Below are 25,083 nucleotides of genomic sequence, written 5' to 3' on the forward strand. Positions count from 1 at the left end.
ATTGCAGTTTAGAGGTCTGGATGGATAAGCTTCGGACTATGGACGAGAGCAGGAGTTCTCCAACTTGGGTCTCCATATATTATTGGTCTACAACTCCCATCATCACCAACCACAATGGCCAATGGGAGCTGTAAAAGTAAATTGTGCCACTGAATCGGTGCCGACTCCTGGCGACCACAGAGCCCTGTGGTTGTCTTTGGTACATTATTTGAGAAAGCAAGTTTGAGAAGTGTTGGACTAGAACAGTGGCTGCCTACCCTCAGTGATGTCAGCTGCATGCAACTACATGGGGGACAGCTAGTGAATCAGCTGCACAGTGCTGACTGAGGTCCCCCTTCTGTTAGCTTTTTATAAGAATGAGCATTTCCTTCCTCCTTCAAATGCCACACGGATCAGTGACTCCTCCTCCTCTGAGCAAACCATGTGATTGACCATCGTTGGTCATGTGAGGTGATCCTTAAGGGTGCAAATAATCCTTACAAAGATATGCGGTTCAAACCATTATGCAGATGTTACTGTAAGCAGTGTTCATTACTTTGTAAAGTTCATTAGTGATGTGACTGCCTTATTTGGAGGGACAGCCTATTATTTCTACAGTTGACATTCTTCTAATATATTTTCAAGTGCCCCTTTGCACCTATCTATTTAATTGAGATACATTTTGTAATACAAAATAGACCTTAACAGAATAAAGTACCTCATCCATATAATTATGAAAACAAAACAAAAAATCAAGGGAAAAATTAATATTGTACATAATTTATGGAGATTGAATTCAGACTCTGAAGAGCAGGACGGTGGCCCAAAGCACTGAACTTTGCCTTCCAAGATCATCAAGAGAGGAAGAAGAAAATGATTGCTATTCATGTAGATGTTTGAAAAGTTAACTTCAGGAAGTATTTCCAAAAGTTTTGCTGCTTCTTGAGCAAAAAGGGTCAAGAGAGAGCGCCTGTGACACTTAGAGAGGTTGAGTGTTAGCCTGAACCTGCAAACATTCTGCACTCAGTGTGAAGGTCTGCCAGTTCCTGCTCTCTTTTTCCCCCCTGATTGCTACCCTGGATAATTTCCCCTGCCTAATTTTACCTCACAGGCAGATAGCTGCAGCAACCTCCGATTAATGTGTCCCCCCAGAAGTCAAGTGATTGCAAGTTGCAAACAAAAGAAATCGATGGCAGTGAAAGCAAATTAGGTGCAATTATAATTTAATAATTCTGAATACATTTCAAATACCTTCATCAGAGGAAACTTGAGTGAGTGTGTGTGTGTGTGTGTGTGTGAGACACTAAAGGGGCACACTGAACTCATGTCCCTGCAGACAGGCTCTGGCAGAAGTCACCTCCTCTTCCACCCACACTTGTGTCCAGGGCTGCTCAACTTCAGCCCTCCTGTAGATGTTGGCCTACAACTCCCATTCTTGACTACTGGCCACTGTGCCTGGGGATGCTGGGAGCTGAAGTACCAAAACAGCTGGAGGCAGGGGTGGAGCCACTGGAACAACGGCCTGTGTTCGGCCTGCCCGGCAGCCCCGCTAGTAACGCCCCATGCATGCGACATTATTTTTTTATTTTTTTGTTTTATTAAAACATTTTTATACCGCCCAAAACTTACATCTCTGGGCGGTTTACAACAGGATTAAAAAAAAAAGTAAAACATTGGTTAAGACAAAAATGGGGAGGGGGAAACACACACATGACAACAATTTAAAAATTTTAAAATAATATTTTAAAAGGGCATTAAAACTATTAAAACAAAATTAATTAAAAGCATGGGTGCACACAGGGACATTATGCACACAGGGGCATGGCCCGGGCTCCAGAGAGTCCTGAGTGAGCTCTCCTCATCTCATTTCAGGCAGTGTTTGCTGCCTGACAGCATTTATTTGCTTCATCTCCCTTGCTGGAGGGAGAGGGAGGGAAATAAATGCTGTCGGGCAGCAAACACTGCCTGGAAATTAGGGGGGGAGGACTGGGGCGGGCCTTCGGGCAATCAAGCCACGTCCCCTTTGGGCATGATGTCACATGCAATGGGGGCTCCAGCGGCCCTTTTCATTGGTGGCCCGGGTTCTTTGAACCTGTTCGCTCAATAATGGCTCCGCCCCTGGCTAGGGGGCCAAAGTTGAGCAGCTCTGTTCTTGACTAATCCCAGGTCAGGCAAGGCACAAGCTCTTAATAGGAGCTGTTGATCCAGCAAGGAGTAAATGATGACTGAAGGTCTTTTGAGACCAGTAAGGGTCCCACCCCTTCCTTAACTCATACCGCAGCCCTCCTCCCAAGGAGATACTCAAGCGGGTTTCCCTTACCTCTTGAAGAGACCCACTGGGAGGGAGACTCCAAGCAGCAAGTGTGCATTTTGTCTTTGGAGCTGGAGCTCAGCCCTGGACCCACAAGGAAGGGTCTGGTCCCCAGAACTCCAGGGCTTCTCCAAGGGAGTGTCCAGCTCTGGCTGCTCTAATTCTGATGGCCCTGGGAGACTATCACCAGGGATGGGGATCCAGGCCAAAGTGGACTCCTCTTCAGACTCACTCTCCTTTAGGCCACTGCCTGGGCAAACCTTGATGACTGTGCTCTGAGCAGAAGCCTGAGCTGTGAAGCCTGAGGTGTGGTCTTCAACTGAGCCATCTTAGCCGGCAGTGTCAGTCAGGTGACCAAAAAGGCAATGCCAGCATACCAGGCCCTATAGGCATCAGGGCTAGCTTCTCAGTCCAAGCAACTTGTTGGTTCTGGTGGAGCACTGTCTGGGTCCTGCTCCCTTTTTTCTAATTGCTCCCCTGCCTAACTTGACCTCACATCTCTGGACCCCTGATCCTTGGCCTTTTGCTGGAGCTCGACCTCGCCTGTTCTGGCCTATTCCCCCATCTCCATTACCTGAGGAGACAGCTAACTCCCTTCAGTCTCAGCCCTCAAAAGCCAGACTCCTGTTGAGGACTGATAACGTTTCCCTGGAAGAAAACATTCAAAACACATGATGAATATAGTTTGCTCATGAGGTAAACAAGCACAATAACAAAAAAATATCAAGGGCCAATTCAGATGATACTTTCTCCCACAAACTGGTCCGATCAATTAAGAAGAGAGACACAGTGAGATGGTCTCCATACCGACATCTTCCCTGTACATCCTGATGTTGTCTTAGCACATCCCTTTACCACAGGGATGGGAGAGGTTCATTCAAACCACTGCTCTACATGCAACCCATATATTTGCTTAAACCAGTAACTGAGTTGCATGTAGAGCAGTGATTTGGATGACCCCCTCCCCACACCCATGCAATCAAAGAATGTACCTGGAGGATGTCATGACAGGCAGGGAAGACACATCGGGATGGGTATGCTCTTGGCACACTATCCTTCTTAATCAGCACCAGAACTGAAACTCCTAAGGAGCCCTTTTGTTTTGTTAAATCAGGCATTATAGGTGTTTGGAATAACTTGGAATTGCAAATTAACAAAGTCCTGAGTCTAGGCCTCTAGACTTGGGAAGTCCAGACTTTTCTTCTCTGCTCCTCCCAAAATGTTGTTTTGTTCCTTTAAATAGACTCAATCAGTCACTTATGCAGCTTTAAAAAAAGTAGTCTCTGTTGATCCCCCTTCCCACCCAATAATGCTCTTTAACTATTCTGCAGCTCTGAATTCTTTGTTAAAATGCCCCCAAGGAGCCATCCATGGACAGATATGCGAATTCAAATTATTCCTCTGTGAAAAAATTTGAGAGGTGAGAATTTGGGGATTTGGAGAATAATTCTCTGAAATGCTCTCATCCTTTCTAGGTGAAGAATAATAAAATCAATTTGAATCAGAGAATGTTATTTTCCAAGTCTAGATTCTCTTCCCACCTACTGCACCATCCCATTGCTGCCTAATTTGGATTTCTGCCCCCTGCACTGTGGGACAGTGCACAGGTCCTCACACACTGTGGGTCAGTGACAACACGTCCTCATACACCTCCCCATGCAATTAGAATGGGCTGGTAGACGTATTATCTGAAGCAGTCCAGAATTTGTATTGGTCTCACCCATGAATTAGTACAGTAATGGGGAAAGTTTCCATGCCAGCACCAGCCAGCTCTGGGAAGGTGTGACATCAACAACAAGACTGCCCATGCAATTGTGCAGACTAGCACAATATGCTTAATGTAAATGACTTGCCCAGCCCAGTGCAAATGCATTTCCCCCTGGCCTCTGCATGAGATGAGCTAATGGCCCAATGATCTCCCATTGCAAGTGAACAGATGACTGTGCTATAGCCATCGTCCTTTGATATGTGCTGTGTCATCCTATTGGGACTGCTGATTTTGAGTCAGCCACCCAGATCCTGACAATCGGGATGTGCCCAAACAGGCTCGGGCAGGGAGGGGAGCGGTTCTGTTAAGAAGCAGGTAAGCAGGTCCTTACCTGTTCCGCTTCCGCCCCCCCCCCCGCACTGCTTTTCTTGGTGTTGTGCTGACTCTACCAATAGCTGCACACAGCTGCAGTGCTGTCCCCTGTAGCCTGCACATGGCCACTGTGCAGGCGCACTGGCCATTTGCGTTGTCAGCATGGTGTTGCTGACCACGCAAATGGCCACTGCACACAGGCTGCAGGGAACAGCACCTCGGTAGAGCGAGCCCAGCACCCAGAAAATCAGTTGGAAGGCCACAGAGTAGGTAAGGACCTGTTTACCAGCTTCTTAAGACAACTGTTCCCGTCCCCATCAAACCAGTTCGGCTGCGGGCACCCAAGCCAGTTTGGCACTTCCCTAAGGAGGCCCTGAACTGGTTCGTGCACATCTCTTCCTGACAGCAGTATGCATTGGCAGGGGAGACGTGTGCACACAATGGCAGGCCTTTTGAAAGTAAACTCTGAAAAATCAGCCAGGTGTTTGGCAGCAGCAAAAACTTCTAATGTACCTCTGGCTCCCCTACCTATTATGCAGTCTTTCTAAGACTGCGGCCCAGGTAAGTGATTAGGTTTTAATTACTTGGAAGAGGCTACAGGTAGCTGGCAATGGCTGTTAACATTTTAGCACTGTTTGGAAGGGACGGATAATGAGAGAGACCTTTAAGAAGGCAGCTCCATTGGAAATGCCTGGTTTTCACCCAGTATATTTTCCTTTTTAGAAATTAGTTCCCATTCATAACTTGGTGGAGGGAAATTATTTGGCATAACATGATTATAGAGCTCTCTTAGATAAAGCTATTGATTGATCTCATGCAGCTTTATATTCTAGCATCCATTGCATTCAGATCAGTGTGTGTGTGTGTTTGTACATGTGTGTGTGTTTTCTGAACAGACTTTGCTGAACAGTGTACAATTTCTCGAATGGGTCAATCCTATTACCTTGAAAGATCAATAAGAAGGAATTATCCAGTAAGCCTGGAGACCAAATCACTTGGAATTACTGTTTCTGTTCCAGTTCTAAGAATTGTAAAACCAGATTTTGAGAAATAACCAGATCAAGGAAAATATTAACAGTGCAAGCCACTTACAATGACCAAATACACACAGCCCTAATGTGATCAGTCTGCCTTGTCCACTAAGATCATTCTTATCAATTACTTGATTGGTTTTACCCTAAATAGTGGATGCCAGGCTTTTTACCTTGTAACCTCCTCCTTTAGGCAGTCCCTGTTTACCTAAAATAATAATAGTTCCATTGGGTGCTGATGGATTTAACCAGTTAATTAAACATCAATAGTCAGCCCAAGATAACTTAGTTACCTTATTTACTGTTTAATGCCAAAATGTAATCCACATTGCACATTTTGTTTGCTAGTTAACTGCTTGGTCTGTTACTCAGAAAGTTGTCCAGGACACATGGCCCCAAACTTCTTGAGGCTATTCTCGCAATCGGCCGAAATCGGGCTAAGGGAGCCTAGCCGAATTTCGGCCAATCGTGTGCTGCAATGGGAGCTGCGCGGCTCCCAGCAGCAAATCTCCCAAAGTACCCCTCCCCTTAGCCAAGGTTAACAGCGTGAGGGCTCCGTTAACCTCGTGTTTTTGATCATGTATTGCCTTGCTGTGGCTCTGCGCCATGACAACACACGAGGAGACCCCCAGCCAGGAGGCTGCAAGCAGCCTCCCGGGCTCAGGGATCTCTCCAGCATGCCCCGCAAACTCGCGCGGAGCATCCTGGAACTTCTGGGGGCCGCACGGTCCCCAATCCCCACAGCCCCCGCTGGCTCCGTAACAGAGCCGGCAGTTATGTCGGCGGCCGATCCCGCTCTCCCTGCAAACCCTCTTAAGGCAGGTCTCACTCATCGTGAGACTTGCCTCCTAAGCTGAAAACTTCACTCCAGGAAAGGTGCAAACTGTGAGACCTTGGAGTTTTAGGATTTCATTAATTTTATTTACTATATTTGTAAACTGCCCCAAACAAACATCTCTGGGTGGTTTACAACAAATATAACATAAATTAAAACAGGAATTAAAACATTAGACAGTTTGAAAATAATACACAATTCTACGGATCTAGTTGTAGATTCTGGGTTTCTTTCAGCCCAGGGATGAAGGGAGAGGAAGGGAGAGGAGTGGAGAACAAAATCCCAAGCCACATTCTCATGATGAGAAAAATCACAGTTAAAGAGTTAACCACAATCAGCATGTGTTCCCACGGAACATGTCATGAAAACCTGGAAATTCCGGGCTATTCCAATTAAAATGCTGGGGTTTACAATCATTCTCATTGTGAGAATGTGGCTCCAGTGGGATAAGTAGTAGTCATTCTGCAGGGAATGATGGGAAGCTATTTGTTATCCTTGTTTTGCAAGTGCAATGCTTGTGCAAGCAGACCAAGAGTGCAAGAGATGAAGCAACTTTGAGCACCTACTCAGCTTTGTGACCTGCTTGCTTGCTTGCGTATGTCTTTGTTCATTGCACAAATCCAGTTTTAGTCTGGCGGTCAGCCATTGTCTGGTATCTTTAATGAGAAGATTTTAAAACGTAGCTGATCTCTTGAGGGTGGAAACATCTTTTGAGTTTTCAGTAATTGCCTAAAACTGTGCAAGGCAGAAAATTAACATCTTTAAATGTAAATGTGTCAACTAGTGTTTGAGATCAAATTTTGATGTTAGAAAAAGTTGCATTTTTTTCTTATTATGACACCTTGATTTTTAATTAAGAGTGAACTTGGTAATAACGAACAGCTTGATCTCAAGAAATTAAGCAACTGATTTCATAATATATACTTTAATTAGGTTTGGATTTTTTTGGGTCCCCCATGACAAAGCTACCAAACTGCATTATGTATGGTAGCTGTTTATGAATCTTGGATCTGCTGAAAGGAAAGCCCAGATAATATAATATGTTTCCGTTTTATAGCTGCTTCCCTTACAAATGCAAGGGGGTCATTAACACGACCTACCAGGCAGGCAGGCAGACGGTTCCCAAACCTTGCCTTTCCCCCCAGATGGTCCTTGTAAGTCTGGTGGGAGTATGTTCTGTGCTCCCAGACGATCAGCCCTGCTCCGTGCAGTGTGGAGCAGGGCAGATTGATCTGAGGGCGTGACCCCCTAGCCACGCTCCCTGCATCTGATGACAGGCTCAGGGGATGTGACTGGGGCATAAGGCACAGCCCCTGAGCATGGTGGCCCAGGTTCATTGAACCCACTTGTTCTATAGGGGCTCTGCCCATGTCCACACGCATCCTAACCCAGGCTGGGTATTCCTAGCCCAGATTAGGCTGCGTGTGAGACCAGCCTCATGTTAATCTGATATAGATTTAACTAAGAGTTTTATTCAGAAACAACTCTATTTTCTCCTTCTCCTTTCCCTCCCTTTCCCTTTCTGACTCCACACCCCCCACACACACACACACTCTCTCTACAGGATCCCCACTGGGACAAACTTCTAAACAACAAAATATAAAAGAATAAGGTTGCTAACTCTGACTGAAACTTTTCCTGGAGATTATTTTTCCCCATTTCCCCCCTCATATTTTTGACAGTATCAAGACATTATCATCTCCTGGACTGCTTTTCAATCTCTTTTTTTGGAGATTGTTGCCAATTCCTGGGGACTCCAGGCCAATCATGGAGGGCTAGGAACCCTATATGGAAGTAGCATATAGGTTGCTGCTCCCCCTTGGTTGTTCTTTACACACGCACACACACAGAGTATATAACCTGTAATAGATGGATTCCCAGGCCATTGCGGGGATGGTGTGAGTTGTAGTCAACAACATCTGGGAATCCCTTTTAGGGGGAACACTAGTCCTCGGGTGTTATTAAATTACAACCACCATCATCCCCAACCCCAGTGTCCAAAAGCCATGATGATGGGAGCTGTAGTCCAACAACTGGGGCCCCAAGCTTGGGAACCTTTGGATTTGAGCATGGGAGGAGGTTGACACTGTATATTATGTAGCATGGAGAAAGCACATTGACATGATCCTTCCACGTGATCTTGCATTGGAGCCATCAGAGTTAGGCTAGAATTATGGTGGATGCACCTAAATGGGGAGAGGCCATAACTTAGTGGCAGGGCTGTAGCAGGGTTAATCCTTGGCATCTCCAGCTAAAAGGATCTTGGGTGGTTTATGTATTAGATGTACCCCCTAGCTCAGGTGTAGAGCTTGTGCTTTTCAGGTCCCAGGTTATTGGGTTAATTATTGGGTTGTTAATATGTTGAACTTTAAAAACTGGCCTCTGATCAGTAGAACCTTGAGAGTGTAATAATACAATAATAATTTAAAACACAAATAACCCAGAAGTCCTTAGTCCTGAAGTCAATGGCAGAGGCTAGAGGATGCTTCCCTTCGGGTCTTCAGTCCGCAGGCAAATGGCAGATGGGGAAAAACCAACTCATTGGCCAGTGGTGAGCACCAGGCTGATTTCCCCCTGGTCAAGGTGCTCTTCCTGGGAGGCAGAGGATACCGTACAACAATACTGGGTTTGATGGACCAATGGTCTGGCTCCATATAAAATACTTTAGTATTTTTGTGTGTATGTCCACACTTGCAATGTATGCTCTCCAATCCAGGGTCAATCCAAGGTATTGGAACCCCGGGGGTTTGCCTGGAATCCCAAATTGGTACCTGAAGGGTGAAGGTCTTGCTCTGCAGCCTGCACACAATTGGAAGGTCTGGTTCTTTAAAAGTTTAGCAAAACAAACAGTTAATTGGCCAATGGGACCATGGTGGCAGTGCATGCAGAAGGTCTGTTGGGATGCCATTTTACCTGGTCGCTTTGGGGGCCCTGTGGAGTCTGGAGAAGGGTGTGGCATCCCTCTTCTGAGGCTTTTGTTCGCTTTAGGGGGCAGTGGGGATGAGAAGGGCCCAGGCTGGTCAGATCCCAGTGGGGTTGAAAGGGCACTGCAGGGAGAGCTGCAGAAACAGCTCTAGAGAGACAGCTAAGTTGAGTGTGGCAGGAAACAAGGTCAGGAAGGGGGCGGGGCTGGAAGTAGGCTTTCAGCCCTGAGCTCTGCACTGGGGCATTTAAAGACAAGGCAGCTGATGATGAGGAGCTGCTTTTGAGTATGGAAGCTAGTAGTTCTCCAGGAGAGGGAACTGGCTGAATGCAGCAAGCCAGGAGGAGGTTGACCCAGGTGATGATCTAACCTTCTCCCCTGGCTGTTCCTGAGGCTGACCTTTTGCGGGGTGCTCCAGTCATTTTGAAGTTCAAGAAGGGCTAGGAGCCCACCTTGTCCCCTGGGAGTCTAACAAGGTCCCAGATTTGATCCCTGGCATTGCCTGGCAGAGCTGGGGAAAACTCCTGTCTGAAAACCTGGAGAGTTTCTGCCAGTCAGGGTAGACAGTACTGAGCTAAATGGACCTATGAGTGCTGTGCTAGATACTGCGATCATTCACAAAATCAAAAACTGTGTTCTACCTGGGTTTGGGAGCTGTGTGTGCTCCTAGTTTTTGGTTGTGTGGAAGCAAGGTAAGAGGAAAACCTGGGTAGAAGTGATTATGTGGAAGCAAGGTAGGAGGAAAATCTGGGTAGCTTTTCCTTCTACCTTGCTTCCACACAACCGAGAATTGGGAGCATACACAGCTTGGGTAGAACAGTTTTTGATTGTGTGAATGACCTTACTGCCTGCCAATTGAAAAGGCCAATGTTTCACATCTCCCTTCTGTGGACTGTAGATCCACCCCACCACTAAGCATTTGAGGAGTCCCCCCTTCTCATTTTAGTGAATTCCCATCACCAAACCAAAGTACCCATATCTTCCATTTTTCTATCTTTCCCCAAAAAAGTATTTTTCTTCCCCAAGAAAATGTGAGGAGTTGCTTTTCCAGTCTTCCCTCTGTCTGTACTCCTGCCTCTTCTTTCTTTTCCTAAAGAAATAGAACCTGCTCTGAGATGCAGTTTCTGGGGAACTAATTCTGCTAGGTCCCATCTTCAGGCCATGAGATTCCTGGTCCAGAGCTTAAAGTCAGGGAGGGCTGTGGAAAATGCAACTGGGTGGGCTGATCGTGTGATGGGCTTCCAATGGTCCTCCCAGAGATATTTTAGCCTTTATGGCCTGTTCCGGTTCATGCCTCAGAATTCCAGATAGTCCCTCAGTAAGCTTAATGTTTTCGTAGGAATTTGAACCTGGGTCTCCCCAGTCTTAGCCCAACATTCTAACCTCTACCTCCACAGTTATTTATTTACTCCTTTATTTCAAGCACTTCTGTCCTGCTTTTCAGTACAGAAACAGGCTTTCAGTGCAGCTATCAGCAGTAATTAAAACTATCCATTAAAACGTAAAACAAAAATCAGGAAGCAGCAATAAAAAGACCAACCATAAAACAATCAGCAGCCATAAAAACACTAATCAGTAATAAAACAGCAAGAGCAGCATTAAAGTATTATCAATTTAAAATCTTGGGAGTCTGCAGTTGTCTTCACCCAAGCACCTTAAAGCTTACACAGTAGGTGCCAAATGAGTGGCCAATAGTCAAGGTAGGACCACCGAGAAAGACCAATTTTTGGAGACCCTGGCTGACATCCAGACTAACACTGGTGCAACGAACCAAGATGCACCCACAGAAGAAGGCCATATGGCTGAGCGGATGCTCACAGTTGCTCAATTTCTTGCACTCTTGGTCTGTTCCCGAAAGCATTGTGCTTGTGCAGTAGATAGCTGATAGCTATGTATCAGGCCCTTCAACTGCATAGAAAGGGAGGCTATTCTCACGGCCAGAGGAAAGTGGGCTAGGGGAGCCCAGCCTGCTTTCCTGCGGTCGCGGGAACCTCCGGGAGCTGTGTGCCTCCCAGTGGTTAGCCCACTTAAGTTGCCCCCCTCAAACAAGGTTACTGATCGTGGGCCACTGCTGCATGGCTCCACACTGCTGCGACACATGAACAGACCTCCAACTGGGAGGCTACAAGCAGCCTCCCGGCCTCAGGGGTCTCCCCAGAATGCCCCGCGCACTTGTGTGGGGCATCCTGGGACTTCCAGTATGCCCCTGATCCCCACTGCCCCTACCAGCTCCATGACGGAGCCAGTAGACATGTGGGCGGTTGACCGGGCCACCCAGGGATGTCTCCCTGATTATCTACAGGGAGAGCAGACTAAGCGTACTCTTCCCACAGAGCCCGGTATGGCTGTTCTCATGAGCAGCCTCACCTAGGCTAGAGCAGCCCCGCCGGGGTTAGGCTGCACATGTGCAGCACCAGGATCCATGCAGATCCCAGCACTGCCTGTCCACCAATCCCGCTTTGCAGCCCAGTTTTTATCCAAGGTTAATGGTGCTCTTAACCCTGGCACCAGGATCATCCCAACCACACACAGAGATGGGTGCCTAGAGTGTCCCTCTCACGGGGTAACCCCCAATGCACCACACTTGTTGCACAGTGCATTGTGGGATATCTGGAGGCTGGGATGGATTGTGCTGGACTCCAGAGATCTGCACTGCTTGGAGCAGCCTGGATCTTCTGGGAACATGAGGGAATGCTAGGAGCACATATGGAATCACCCATCCAAATACAAACCAATAATGGACCCTGCTTAGCAAAGGGGGCGATTCCTGCTGATTACCGCAAGATCAGATCTCCTCCTCTAGGGCCTTCTCGTAGGGATAACTTCACAGCTTGTGAGGTCGCCCTGGTCTCGTCAGGAAATACTCTCTTACAAGTTCAGTTCAGCAATGTGGATTTGCCCACGCACTCATGCTTCCCTATTACTTATCACAGAGAAAGAACAACAGTGAATGAGTAGCAGCCACCAGCTCTTTAATGGGCTGGCTACTAAGATTATTGAAAGTGGAAGAAATGAGCAGATGCATTCAGTTTTTACCACTACGGGGGAAGATCCGAGATGGCAGCTGGGTGTCTTTCACAGTTACCATCCCTACATAAAGTAGGGAAGTGACACAGATGGAGTTTTAGAAAGCGAGGAAGATTTCTGGTTCTCTTTTATGCCTCTTCTAATGACAGCTTTCCCTTTTCATCCCCCCCCCCACCTCTGCATTTCAGTGCCAAGTGCCATGCCTCAGAACATCTCCTTGGAAGTGGTTAACTCCAAGGTAAGTCTGTACTTGTCTGCTGTCACTCATATATCAATGTTTGCATCTCCATCTGTATATATGCATATGATATATACAGGGTTTCCCCCCCATATATAAACATACAGTCCTGGCTGCTGCTGGAAACCCTCCTTGCTCCAGGTTGATTCAGTATGTGTGAAGAAAGTATGGCACTCTCACTGCTCAAGTTTCCACCCCTGTGATTTGGTTTTGCTGGAGTGCTGTTCTGGGTTAGCTCCTTCCAGGCGTTCCCTTTGTGCAGAGATGAAATGTGCAGAAGGGGACCTCCACTGCCCCCAGAACTGCAGTGCCCCACAGACCCTGTACCTGTTCACCAAATGTTAGCCAGAAGGTCTTAAAGTGCTGCCTTCATGCATATGGCTGTGTGCATGTAGGTGCCACTTTGGTGTCTTCTGGCTAATGCATACTAACTGGGGTCAGTGGGGCATGGCAGCATCAGTCTATGCATGGAGGGACAACTGAAAGAGGCTGTCGTGAGGCTCATACCATTGGCCTTTGCTAATGTGTGTCTTGGATTACACATGTACCAAATTTCAGGTTTCTGAGTAGTAACTGTTTTAAGTTCCAGGTTTTGGAGGAGAGGTGTACATATGATGCTGTATGAGATTTCTTCTAGTAATCAGGGTGTTTTGGACTATATTGTGTGCATACCAAGGTTCAGTTTTCTGCCTAGCATGGGAGTTGTTTGATCACTTTTCTATCTAACAGAAGCTGTGAAGCACACTTTGTTTTCCCTGTTTTGAAGGAAAGATGCCCCACTTAAAGGTGCTTCTAGTATTCGGTATGTCTTGATTGTGCAGGTACCAATTTCCAGGTATTTAGGCCATGTGAAAAAGTCCCAACATTGAGTCTGTGATGTCTGTCAGTCAGTCCCTTGGTAAGGGCCGAAGGGGTGTGTGTGTGCGCGCATGCACGTGTATACACACACATCATGAACAGATTATTTTTGAAATGTTAATCAGTGTTCTAAATGTGCCATGCAGTTGTGTGTGTGTGTGTGTGTGTGTGTGTGATTATCTCTTTATCCTTCCTCATTAGTTGCATTGGCTACCCCAAGTCCCTGCAGCAAGACAGCTGGACAGGCACTCTATGTTTTCCTCATTACCTAGACCAAAGTAGCACAGGTACCAGTCTAATTATGAAAACCACCCGGCTTTGCTAGAACCTGGGCAGATGTGGGGAGTTATTAACTGCTGGCAAACAAGACTTTGCAAGGCAGTTGCTGACTCAAACAAAGAGAGAACAGCTCCTTCCGATGCTTTTTATGAGACTTTGCAACTTGATGTTGCAATCTGGAATTTATAAGATAATACCAGCTCTCCAGCATCGACATTAAAGGATTCCTTGTCACCCATAAAGCAGCTCATTTGTGCACCGGAAGCCATGAAAAGAGACAGGGTCCTGAAAAATGCGCAGAAGCTGCTTTTCTCAAAGCAAATAATGCAACTCATTAATTGCCTTCTGGATTTGCTGACTCTTTCAAAGAAGCTTCCACCAAACTAGGGCTTAATTATTCTAGTCCACATTTCACTTGTGAATCAGTCATGGTGTGTGTGTATGCAACAGGAGAATTATTCCTCATTACGCAGAAAGTCTATGCCCATAATGGCAAGTAGGTCATTAGAGAGTGAAATAAAAGTTCAGTACTTCCCAAAGAGAGGGAGAACCAATTAAAAGGTACATCATGCATTCAAAGTGGACAGGATTTGTCCTCCTCAAACAAACCTAACAGCCTTGATCCATCCCAGACGGGCCTTTCCGGAGATTTCTTTCTTCATTATAGACCCATATACCTTTGTGGTAGCTACAGACAAATATACACTACAGACCCATATATCTTTGTGGTAGAATATGGTGGCAGTAAGCTGGAAAAGATATGAAGCTCCCTTACTCTGAATGAGACCAATGGTCTGTCTAGCCTCAGTCTTTTCTGCTCTGATTGGCAGTGGCTCTCTAGTCAAGGTCTTTCCCAACCCTACTTCTGGAGAGCCTGTTAACTGGAGATACCTGAATATTCTGCAAGCAGGTGCTCTACCAAATTTACTGTGGGCTGCTCTTTTTAAAATATGGTCCCATAAGCCTGCATAGCACCATGGAGCTCTAACTTGGATCGCAGGAGAGTATGGAGCTGCTATGCCTCCTCTTCCATGCATCCTGACCACCTTCCCATTTTCCCTGTCCTATGGCATCAGCCATCCTCTAACTTGTCTCACAGTAGGCAGGAAGGGGGCACACAAGAAGGCTGGTGGAAGAACCTGGTGGGAAGCCTAGTAGCTGCATTCTGCCTTCATGGCTCAGAACTCTGGAAGGGTAGATCAAGATCCTCCTGGCAAGGAGCTGGCAACCTCTTGGCTGTTATCAATGCTTGGAGGAAGAGAAAGAGGCTGTATGATGGAGTCGTTGGCAGGCCTTACAAGGGTGGCTTTTAGCAATAGCTATTTCAGATTCTGGCTGCAGTGCAGTAACTGCACATTGCTTACGCCTTGCTTAATTTGGAGCATATATGGAGGAGTGCATGGTACTATTGTTTTATACTAACTAAGTAATCTCAACGTGCTGTTGAACATGGATGGAGCATCAAAATGTTTGGCTGGGGCTATGTATCCCAGCATTCTTCTTTCTCACGTTATGACTGATGGCATTGGGCAATCTGCTACTTTTTAAAATTAAGAGCTATGAACAAATACTTGTCAGACCTGACTGCTGCGTGACAGAGGATGGAGTAAGACAATACACCAAGGAGAAAGTAGTCTGTAGCCAGCAAGGGCAGGCTGCTCAGACCCCAAAGTTTGTGTGGTGACCAGGAAGCACCACCTGATCTGTTATGACCTATGGGTGCATGGAGACTTCTTTGACTGGTCTCCCTGTAGCTCTCTGCATCAAATGGTGGTGCATAGGGTGCCTCTCCTGATATTCCTCAAGTCACCAGATGAAGACCCCCCTGTTGCTATTTGACTAAAAATACTTTCTGTGGAGACTGAGAATTGTAAATCTGAGGGCTATCCAGAAAGAAATTCCAGTTGCCATATTTTCAAATGCCTTGGTGCAGATAGGATAGAATCTTTCTCTTGAGACTTTTAATTAACAAAAATTAGATCATGTGTGCAAAACCAGCCTCTGCTTACAAATATAAGGACACCTTGTTTGAACTCCTCTTTTTTCATTTGGAAATGATGAGGGATGTACACATCGTATGGCTGATTTATTTATCAGTGGTGAAGACAATCAATCAAAAAGCCTGTTACATAATTCTTCTCCCTCTGCACTGCACACGTTTCAGCTTGCGGAACATATATTTGGAGGCGCAGAGATGAAGCTGAACAGCACATATCTTTAAGACTAGAATTAAAAAGAAGTAGAAAATGTTCATAAACTGAAATGCTGCAAAATAATTCATGATGCACAGTCCCAGAAGTTATATATATTCCCTCCCTCTCTTAGAGCTAATGAAGAAATACTCTCAATTCAAGAACTAAATAGTGACAACACACTTCCTGTTGGGTGTTGGAGCTGCTTTGCATAGATCTGTATTGAACTTATTTTACTTGGTCTAGATCTGGGGTTCATTCTCTTGGTCAGGACAGGCAGCATTTTCTTTGGCTGCATCGTTACATATTGGTGATATTGACTAGGGTTGTGCACAGAACTGGCAGAGGCCGGTTTGAAGGTGGGAGCAGGACATCTTTAAGGGTGGGGGAGGGTGCACTTATTCCTCCATCTGCTTTCCCCGCTGGAAGCCTACAGGCAGGAGTTGCGGGCACGTCCTTTCTCCTGCTGTTACTCCCCTGCAACTGGTACTTTCCCCCCACCGGTACTTCCCCTGCAACTGGTACTTCCCTCCTTGGCACTTCTGGCCAAGGAGGAAATGGGGTGGCAGGGAGATATACTGCTGCCCTGATGGAGTCTTTACAAATGGAGCACTGGTGGGGGGGAAGTACCAGTTGCAGGGGGATGAGCAGCAGGAGAGAGGGCGTGCCCTCAACTCCTGCCTGTGGGTTTCCAGCGGCATCTGGTGGGCCACTGTGTGAAACAGGATGCTGGACTAGATGGGCTTCCTTGGGCCTGATCCAGCAGGGCTGTTCTTATGTTCTTATGACAGTGGAGGGAGGGGTAAGTGCACCCTCCCCCATCCTTAAAGTTGCCCCCCCCTTCGAGCCTCCGAACCTGTTCGGAGCCCGGTGTTTGAACCTGTTCGTAGGCCCATACAAGGGCCTCCGAACAGGTTCGTGCACATCCCTACTATTAACAAGCATAAGCTCAAAATGGCCAGAGACTTAAGTTCCAAAATCTGAGCTTACTGGCCCAACCCCATATTTCAAACCTTTTGGTTATCCCTCTACAGCACTTACATGACACCAAGTGGCTATTATAAACAATAATTTCTGCAACAAAATGGCAAAATGTTGCAGTATATCCCTAGTATGCATGTGTATGAGGAGAGGAGAGCTGGTCTTGTGGTAGCAAGCATGACTTGTCCCTTTAGCTAAGCAGGGCCTGGAGACTAGAAGTGTGAACACTGTAAGATATTCCCCCCAGGAGATGGAGCCATTCTGGGAAGAGCATCTAGGTTCCAAGTTCCCTCCCTGGCCGCATCTCCAAGATAGGTCTGAGAGAGGTTCCTGCCTACAACCTTGGAGATGCAGCTGCCAGTTTGTGAAGACAAAACTGGGCTAGTTGGACCCATGGCAGTTTCCTTTGTTCCTATGTTACTTGAGCCTGTGGCTGAGCATGGTGAAAAAACAAGAGTTAGCAACAAAGATAGGAGTCCCTATTCTAACTTGGGTCTTACTTCTATACATATTTAAATTTATTTCTTGTTTTCTGGGGGTGGGGGGTTGTCCGCGAGGGAGCAGTGGTGATACTCAACCCCAATTCCTTTTCATTCAGTCCTGAAGTTTCAAGAGTTAATGAATGGTGAGGGGTCAGTTTAATTTTTTTATCAACATTAGCTGAGGCCCTAGGGAGGGGAAGGGATTGTGGAATTGGTTATATTGAACAGTACACACATGAGTTTATTTTGTGATTGAGCATGTGCAGCATTAATATTATTGTTGTTGTTGTTTCTTGTTTGTTGTTTCTTGCACAGTCAAACAGGTGTTATTGACTAGTTTGTTTTATCCAGATATTGATGACGACATCATCATCATCATCATCATTTCTTGTTTACACAATCAGACAGGTGTTATTGACTGGTTTGTTTTATCCAGACATTGAGTCCTTCCTAAGGACCTGGAATAGCTGGATATTATTATCAATATTGTTGTCATTATTATAGATATCCTCGCAAAATATAGGCTGTTCCCAGTAAAGTTGTTTTTTGTAGTTGGCTGATGGCGATTTCAGTGGCCCCTATGGTGTTGAGGTGCTCTTCAGGGTGTTTTAGAATTGCACCTAGGGTGGCAATTACTACTGGGATTATTTTGGTCTTCTTCTGCCACAGCCTTTCAATTTCAATTTGTAGATATGTGCATTTTGTTATTTTTTCTATTTATTTTTTCTTCTATTCTGCTATTACCTGGTATTGCTATGTCGATTATTTTGACTTGTTTTTCTTTCTTCTCGACTACAGTTATATCTGGTGTATTATGTGGCAGATGTTTGTCTGTTTGTAGTCAAAAGTCTTATTATTATTAATATTATCAACATTTATAAACCACCCCATCCAGAGGCTCTGGGCAGTGTACAACAAGTTTTTAAAAAGACATAAAACCCACAATTAAAACACAATGCCAAAAACAATATAAAAACAATTCAAAAACAATTATAACCATTTGAAACCGATTAAAATACTTAAAAAAAAAAAAAAACTTTACAAGCCTTGGAAGGCCAGGCCAAACAAATAGGTTTTTAGGGCTCTCTTAAAGGCTGACAGCGAGCCTAAACTGCAGATATCTGCTGGGAGTGCATTCCAAAGACCAGGAGCAGCTACAGAAAAGGCTTGGTTCCGAGTCGCCACCAGACATACCAGTGGTAATATTTTTGCATCTTCATTTTCTACAACTTTTTCAATTGTATGGTCCCACCAATTTTGTCATGGGCATGCTGGAAGACTCCGAGGAGGAGTTGGAGGTGGAGACAGAGCTGACAGCAGAGGAGGGTGGGCAAAGACCAGAAGTTGTGAAGGAGAGTGGGTCGGACACACAGGGAGTCAAAGATGAATTAGAGCCAGGTGAGGCAGCTCTTGTGGAGGAGGTGTGACCAGTCTCAGCTGTGGAGATGCACCGGTCCAAGAGACAGCAAGAGTTAAGGAGCCACATGCGTAGAACAACAGGCAAAGCTGCTGACTCAGCAACTCTAAATTAACAGCACCGGGGGTCAGCCTATTTAAGACACCTGTATCATAGCTGCCCTGCTGATAGCAACATTAGTTTCCTGTGAGCTAATCAGCTGTGTTCATGCATTACCTTGATCGTGTTTGGACGCTGGACTGTGTTGACCTTGCCCGTGGATTTCGCTTTGGACTCTGTGTGGATTTATTTGATTGACTCGGACTGGACCTGGTTTGGAGAATTTATTCCTGTTAGACCTTGCTGTTCTGCTTCTGCCTCTGTTATACTTCGTCTGGCTAGCCTGACAGATTTACGACAAATATTTTTGCTACAGGTAGCTTATATTTTTTGCAGATGTTCCAGTGTATCATCACTGCTACCTTGTCATGCCTTTGTTTGTAGTCAGTCTGTGCGTTCTTTTTACAACAGCTGATTAGGTGGCCCACTGTTTCATCTGCTTCTTTACAAAGGCGGCACTTGCTGTTTGTGGTGGATTTTTCGACTTTGGCTCTTATTGCATTTGTTCTTAGTGCCTGTTCTTGAGCAGCCAGTATTAAACCCTCTATTTCTTTCTTCAAGTTCCCATTCTTAAGCCATTGCCAGGTCTTGGTGATGTCTGATTTTCCACTTATATTGTGCAAATATTGACCATGCAGTGGCTTCTTTCTCCATTTTTCTGCTCGGTTCTTGACTTGTTCTTTCTTATAAGCCTGCTTTGTTTCATTGGTGTTGAATAGTTTTGCATTATTGACCATTTTAAGTGCATCTTCTTCACTGTCCTTGATATATTCTTCAAGGCCTCTTTTCTCCTCCTCTGCTGTTTGATGGACTTGCAGCATTCCTCTTCCATCTGAGCTGCGAGGGACGTATAGCCTATCGACATCACTGCAGGGGTGCAGAGCATGATTGATGGTCATTATTTTCCTGGTCTTACAATCTAGTGTCTCTAGCTCTGCCTGGGTCCAGTCTATTATTCCTGCAGTGTATCTGATGACAGGTATAGCCCAGGTGTTTATGGCTTGTACGGTGTTCCCACCATTGAGTTTGGACTTGAGGATTTTTCGAACTCTCCTGATGTATTCACTTCCAATTTTTCTTTTAACTTCAGTGTGTGCGATGTTATCAGCCTGGAGAATGCCCAAGTATTTGTAAGGTTCTTTCTCTTCCAGGTTCTTGATCTTGCTTCCATTGGGCAGTTGTATTCCTTCTGTTTTTCTTATTTTCCCTCTGTTCATTATTAATGCAGCACACTTGTCTAGTCCAAACTCTATTGCTATATCGCTACTGAATATACGGACAGTGTTTAGCAGTGATTCGATTTCTGATTGGGACTTTCCATACAACTTCAAATTGTCTATATAGAGCAGATGGTTTATTTTACTTTGTATGTTTGGTATCCAAGGCCTGTTTTATTTAGTATTTGTGAAAGTGGAGTCATGGAGATTAGAAACAACAGAAAGGATAGTGAGTGCCCTTGGAAAATACCTCTTCTAATGCTAACTTGTATAAGTGTCTTGCCATTGATTGTTAACTGTGTACTCCACATGCTCATTGCTTTTTAAAACAAATATCTGAATGTTTTTGCTGACACCAGTTGTTACTAAACATTTTAGTATCCATGTGTTAGGCAATGAGTTGAAGGCCTTCTTTTAGTCAATCCATGCAACACTTAGATTTGTTTTTCTTCTCTTGCAATTTTCTAAAATCGTTTTGTCAATCAGCAGCTGGGTCTTTTGTGCCTCTGGTGTTTGGGCAATTTCCTTTCTGTTCAACTGGAAGCTGTTTGTTAGTTAATAAGTGTTACATTACTTCATCTGCTATTATTCCAGTTAATAATTTGAACATGGTTGGCAGGCAGGTTATCGGTCTATAATTACTTGGAACTGCACCTTTTGCTGTGTCATTATTATTATTTTATTTGATTTTGAATTTTATTTAGTACATTTATATACTGCCCCATACAAAAAGGTCCCTGGGAAGTTCACAATATATGCACATGCAGTGATCAACAGATCAGCAGATTCAGTGTGAAAATCCCCCCTCCATTCCTGAGGAAATTTCACACACATAGAATAGTTTTTATGTTATTTGGAGGTGTGGTGGTGGTTTGGCATTTCACACAAAGAGCTTAAATGTATCAAACCCCCTCTTCTTCATAAACACAAACCTGTAAAATGGCAGCTGAAAAAGCTAAAGTGTTGTAGACACCTTTCTGAAGCAGAAGGAGTTGTGACTGTCTTGAGGGCGTATTCTTCAAGCTGAGAAATGTCCTGCTAATTTTGTTCAAGCCCTCCTCCTCGCTCCTTGCTGCTGATTTCCAGTAGCTGCACCAATATGGTTGTCTGTTAAGTGCCCTCTGGGTCTGTGATCATTCCACACCATTAAATTTCATTGGTGCAGTTTGGGGGTGGTTTTCCCCTTAGGTTTTTTCCTTCAGATTTTTGTGAAACTGACATAACTGTGGATTACCCTGAGTGTACTGGTATCATTATCTTGTTCACAGGTGCTCCACTTATGTGTTCATATGGATATTAATATTCCCAACTCTTTGGGGAGGGGTGTGTGGGTGTGTAATAGATAGATATAGATAGATAGTGTGTGTATATATATTTCTATATTTCTATATATTCATATCTACACATATCATATCATACATATATCGTACATTAAGCAAAGAACTTTGTGCCTTTAGCATGAATACCTACTACAGATATACTTCGCCCAGAGCCTTTGGATGGATAGGGCAATATAGACATGTAATAAATTTCTGTGGAATAAATACATGGTGTGGAACGTTCATGGAATAATAAAAACTAGCTGATCTGGTGCAGAACATTTGCGCCCCTAGTTCTCCACTGCTACTGCCGCTTTCTTGCCTGCCCGCCCCCACCCATCGTCTCCCCCTGCCTGTCTTCATCTATCCCCACCTCCCCGCTGCCTTCTTGTTCCTTGCCCGCTGCCTGCCCCATCTCCTTCTTTTGCGCCACCCGCCCACCCCTGCTTTCTGGCTTCCTGCTGGCCGGCTGACCAGCTAGCTGCCAGTTGTGGATGCTCGACACCTGCCAGCTGCAGCCACTTGACCGGTGGGCCAACTGCTGGTCCTGGCCACCCGCCGCTGTTTTCTTCAGCAGGCTGGCCACCACCACTGCCACGTATTATTTCTCTGGACCGTACCATAGCTATCCGGCAGCTCTCTGAACTCTTGCAAGACCTGCCACGCATGGGATTAGCCATGGGTATGCCTTAGAGAAGTGTGTGTGTGTGTGTGTGTGTGTGTGTGTGTGTACACACACACACACCCCCCTTTGTACTAGGTATGCATGCCAAAGGCACAAAGTCCTTTGCTTAATAAAGAGCTGTCAAAGGCATAGGAACATAAGAAGCTGCCATATACTGAGTCAGACCATTGGTCTATCTAGCTCAGTATTGTCTTCACAAATTGGCAGCAGCTTCTCTCAGCCCTATCTTGGAGAAGCCAGCGAGGGAACTTGAAACCTTCTGCTCTTCCCAGAGTGGCTCCATCCCCTGAGGGGAATATCTTATAGTGCTCACACTTCTAGTCTCCCTTTCATATGCAACCAGGGCAGACCCTGCTTAGCTAAGGGGACAAGTCATGCTTGCTACCATTAGACCAGCTCTCCTCCAAGCACCACCACACACACACACACACACCTACCTTGATTTGAGCCTGAGACCTGGGAAACCAAGCTATATTTTCCAAAGGGAGTCAAAATAGGTTTGCCAGTAGGTTTCCGGACAAAATACAAAGTGTTAGTTATAACTTGATAGTTATAACTTATAAAACCCTAAATGACTTAGGCCCTGGGTACTTAAGAAAGCGTCGTCTTCACTACGAGCCCCACCACCCATTGAGGTCATCTGATGGGGTCCGTCTTCAGTTACTGCCAACTCGTTTGGTGGCTACACTGAGACGGGCCTTCTCAGTTGCTGCCCCGAGATTGTGGAATGCGCTCCCTGCTGAGATACAATCCTCCCCATCTCTCTCAATTTTCAAAAAACACCTGAAAACCTATCTTTTCACCCAAGCTTTCTCAGATTCCTAAAAAATTTTAGTTTTTTCATCTCTAGTTTATTTTAAAATTGTTAAATTGTTTTAAGTTTTTTGTATGTGTTTTTAACTTGTTTTATGCTGTTGTTAACCGCCCAGAGATGAAAGTTTGGGGCAGTCTGATAAATAAATAAAATAAATTAATAAGTTTGATAAATAAATAAAATAAAATAAATCAATCTTTTCTGAATCTTTTCTTCAGATTCAGAAACTCCATCATGATCCTGATCAACACAGGGCTTCTTGGCAGGAGAGTGGGCAGATCAAACATCCATTCACCCTGGGGCTTGTTATTGTTTATTAATAAGACTTCTGTCCTGCTTTACTACCCCACTATAAGGCACTCAAGATAGCTCACAATGGTCCTCTGTGTTCTCATGCTTGCTCAAGTAGTTGTGTTAACGTGTTGGACACAAGTTGAATCGTAAGCAAGCTAGTGGGGCGTGGCTATAATTGCACAAAGAAGTGGACAAATGCTTTTGGGTCCTTAGGGATGGGAGATGGGGGCGGGCTGGGTGACAGTTCACTCTCCACTTCACAGTTGATGCTGTATGAATACACAGGGTGACTGCCATAGGGGTTTGTGTGTGTGTAAGTGTCTTCATATGTGGGGAATGTACTAGAAATGAGGGAAAAGGCATGCCAAGAATGTTTTGCTTTCCACCATGGCCTTAGACTTTTGCAGCAAAGACATGGGGCTTGTGGGAGGAGAATGGGGGGGGCACTTTGCTTTGTGTGCCAGGACCCACTCCGACCTTGCTACACCACTGCAAAGAAAGGTGGTTTGGACGGTGGCTGTGGTGAGAAGGCGCAAGAGTGCTGGGCACGTCCTAGGACAAACAGTTTAGGACATCTGGTTGGCCTTGCCTCTCTCAGCAGTTTAATTCACCAGCATTATCCTAGCAATTCTTTCAGAATTAGTGGTGCCTCTGCTTTTTCCATCCAGTTTGTTCTCTGCAGAAAAAAAAGGTCAAATCCAGCTACAAGAGAGAAGGGAATGACATGTTCCCCTTAGGGCTTTTTGGAAATTAGTAGAAACTGGTGTTTTATCACATTTTCTGACAGTTTTGGACATGATTTGGAGGAGAACAGTGAGGGATGGTAATGAAAGAAGAGCATTTCAGAGTGCAACTTGGCAGGATGATCTAAGAACATAAGAAGAGCCCTCCTGGATCAGGCCCAAGGCCCATCTTGTCCAGCATCCTGTTTCACACAGTGGCCCACGTAAAGGCACATTTTTTTTTAAAGCTGCCTGAAAACTTATGTACCAACTGGGTATGTTATGCTCAAGGGAAAGCTTCTCCTCCTCCTCGTTGTTGTTGTTGTTGACCCACATTCAACATCATGAAAAGTGGATGGTTGAGCACCATCCACATAGCTGCATGTGTCTAAACACCACTTGCTGTGTTGTGGAACAGCCATGGTCTGTTGCAGTCTCCAGTTGCACACGTGCAGTCGTGTGATGCGGCATGCATTGGAAATAATGGATGTTGTATCACAAAACTGTGCTTGCACAGCTTTAAGTCACAGAGAAACAGGGCTATTCCACTATGCCATGGGTGGTGTTTAGAAACACGTAGAGAAACATGTAGGTGATGCTCAACAGCCCACGTTTCACTGAGCTGAATGTGGGTGGTGGTGGTGGTGATGGTAATCGTGGTGATCCACTCTTTCTCCACGTAGCCCCGGGTTCTGTTTATTCTTGCACAACCCTGAACCCTTTCACATAAGACTTCCTCCTGAGTAAAAACAATGAGAATCCCCCTGCCATTTTCGATAGACCGGAGAGGAAAGAGGAAAAAGGTTGCCTGAGACCAAGGCACTTCTGATTTCTTTAACAGGAAACCACTGTTAACCACTTGAGGCACTTTCATTTGTTGGTGTTTTTCCTTTCCTTTTATAAATCACACACACACACACACACACACACACACACACACACTGGATTTTACTTAGAAAGGGAACCTTTTCATGGCAGAAATATTTCACAACTGTTCTCTTGCTAATGAGAGAACCTGGTTCTTTTTAAGAACTCTATCTATCTATCTATCTATCTATCTATCTATCTATCTATCTATCTATCTAAAATATTTCTATACCACCCAAAACTTGGTATAGAAATCTCTGGGTGGATTACAATTAAAATAATTTAAAACATTAAATCAACTAACAATTAAAATCATTTAAAAGATTAAAAACATTTAAAACCCAGTATTAAAATTATTTTAAACTATGAATCTAATTAGAAGCCCGGGTGAATAAATGTGTCTTCAGTGCCTTTTTAAAAAAATTGCCAGAGA

At 45.1% G+C, this 25,083-nt stretch overlaps 1 protein-coding gene across 3 annotated transcripts in view; it reads left to right on the forward strand.

Annotated features, from left to right (window-relative positions):
- DCC (DCC netrin 1 receptor) overlaps positions 1-25,083 on the forward strand; it is a 1,362,689-nt gene that overhangs the window by 1,023,064 nt on the left and 314,542 nt on the right. For all 3 annotated transcript variants that reach the window (XM_053300600.1, XM_053300601.1, XM_053300602.1), the window contains exon 12: positions 12,375-12,424. In XM_053300600.1, coding sequence (XP_053156575.1) covers positions 12,375-12,424 — 50 coding nt within the window. The remainder of the gene's footprint in view (positions 1-12,374; positions 12,425-25,083) is intronic.

Source organism: Hemicordylus capensis, chromosome 2 (genome assembly GCF_027244095.1).
Source record: "Hemicordylus capensis ecotype Gifberg chromosome 2, rHemCap1.1.pri, whole genome shotgun sequence".
NCBI classification, from domain to species: domain Eukaryota; kingdom Metazoa; phylum Chordata; class Lepidosauria; order Squamata; family Cordylidae; genus Hemicordylus; species Hemicordylus capensis.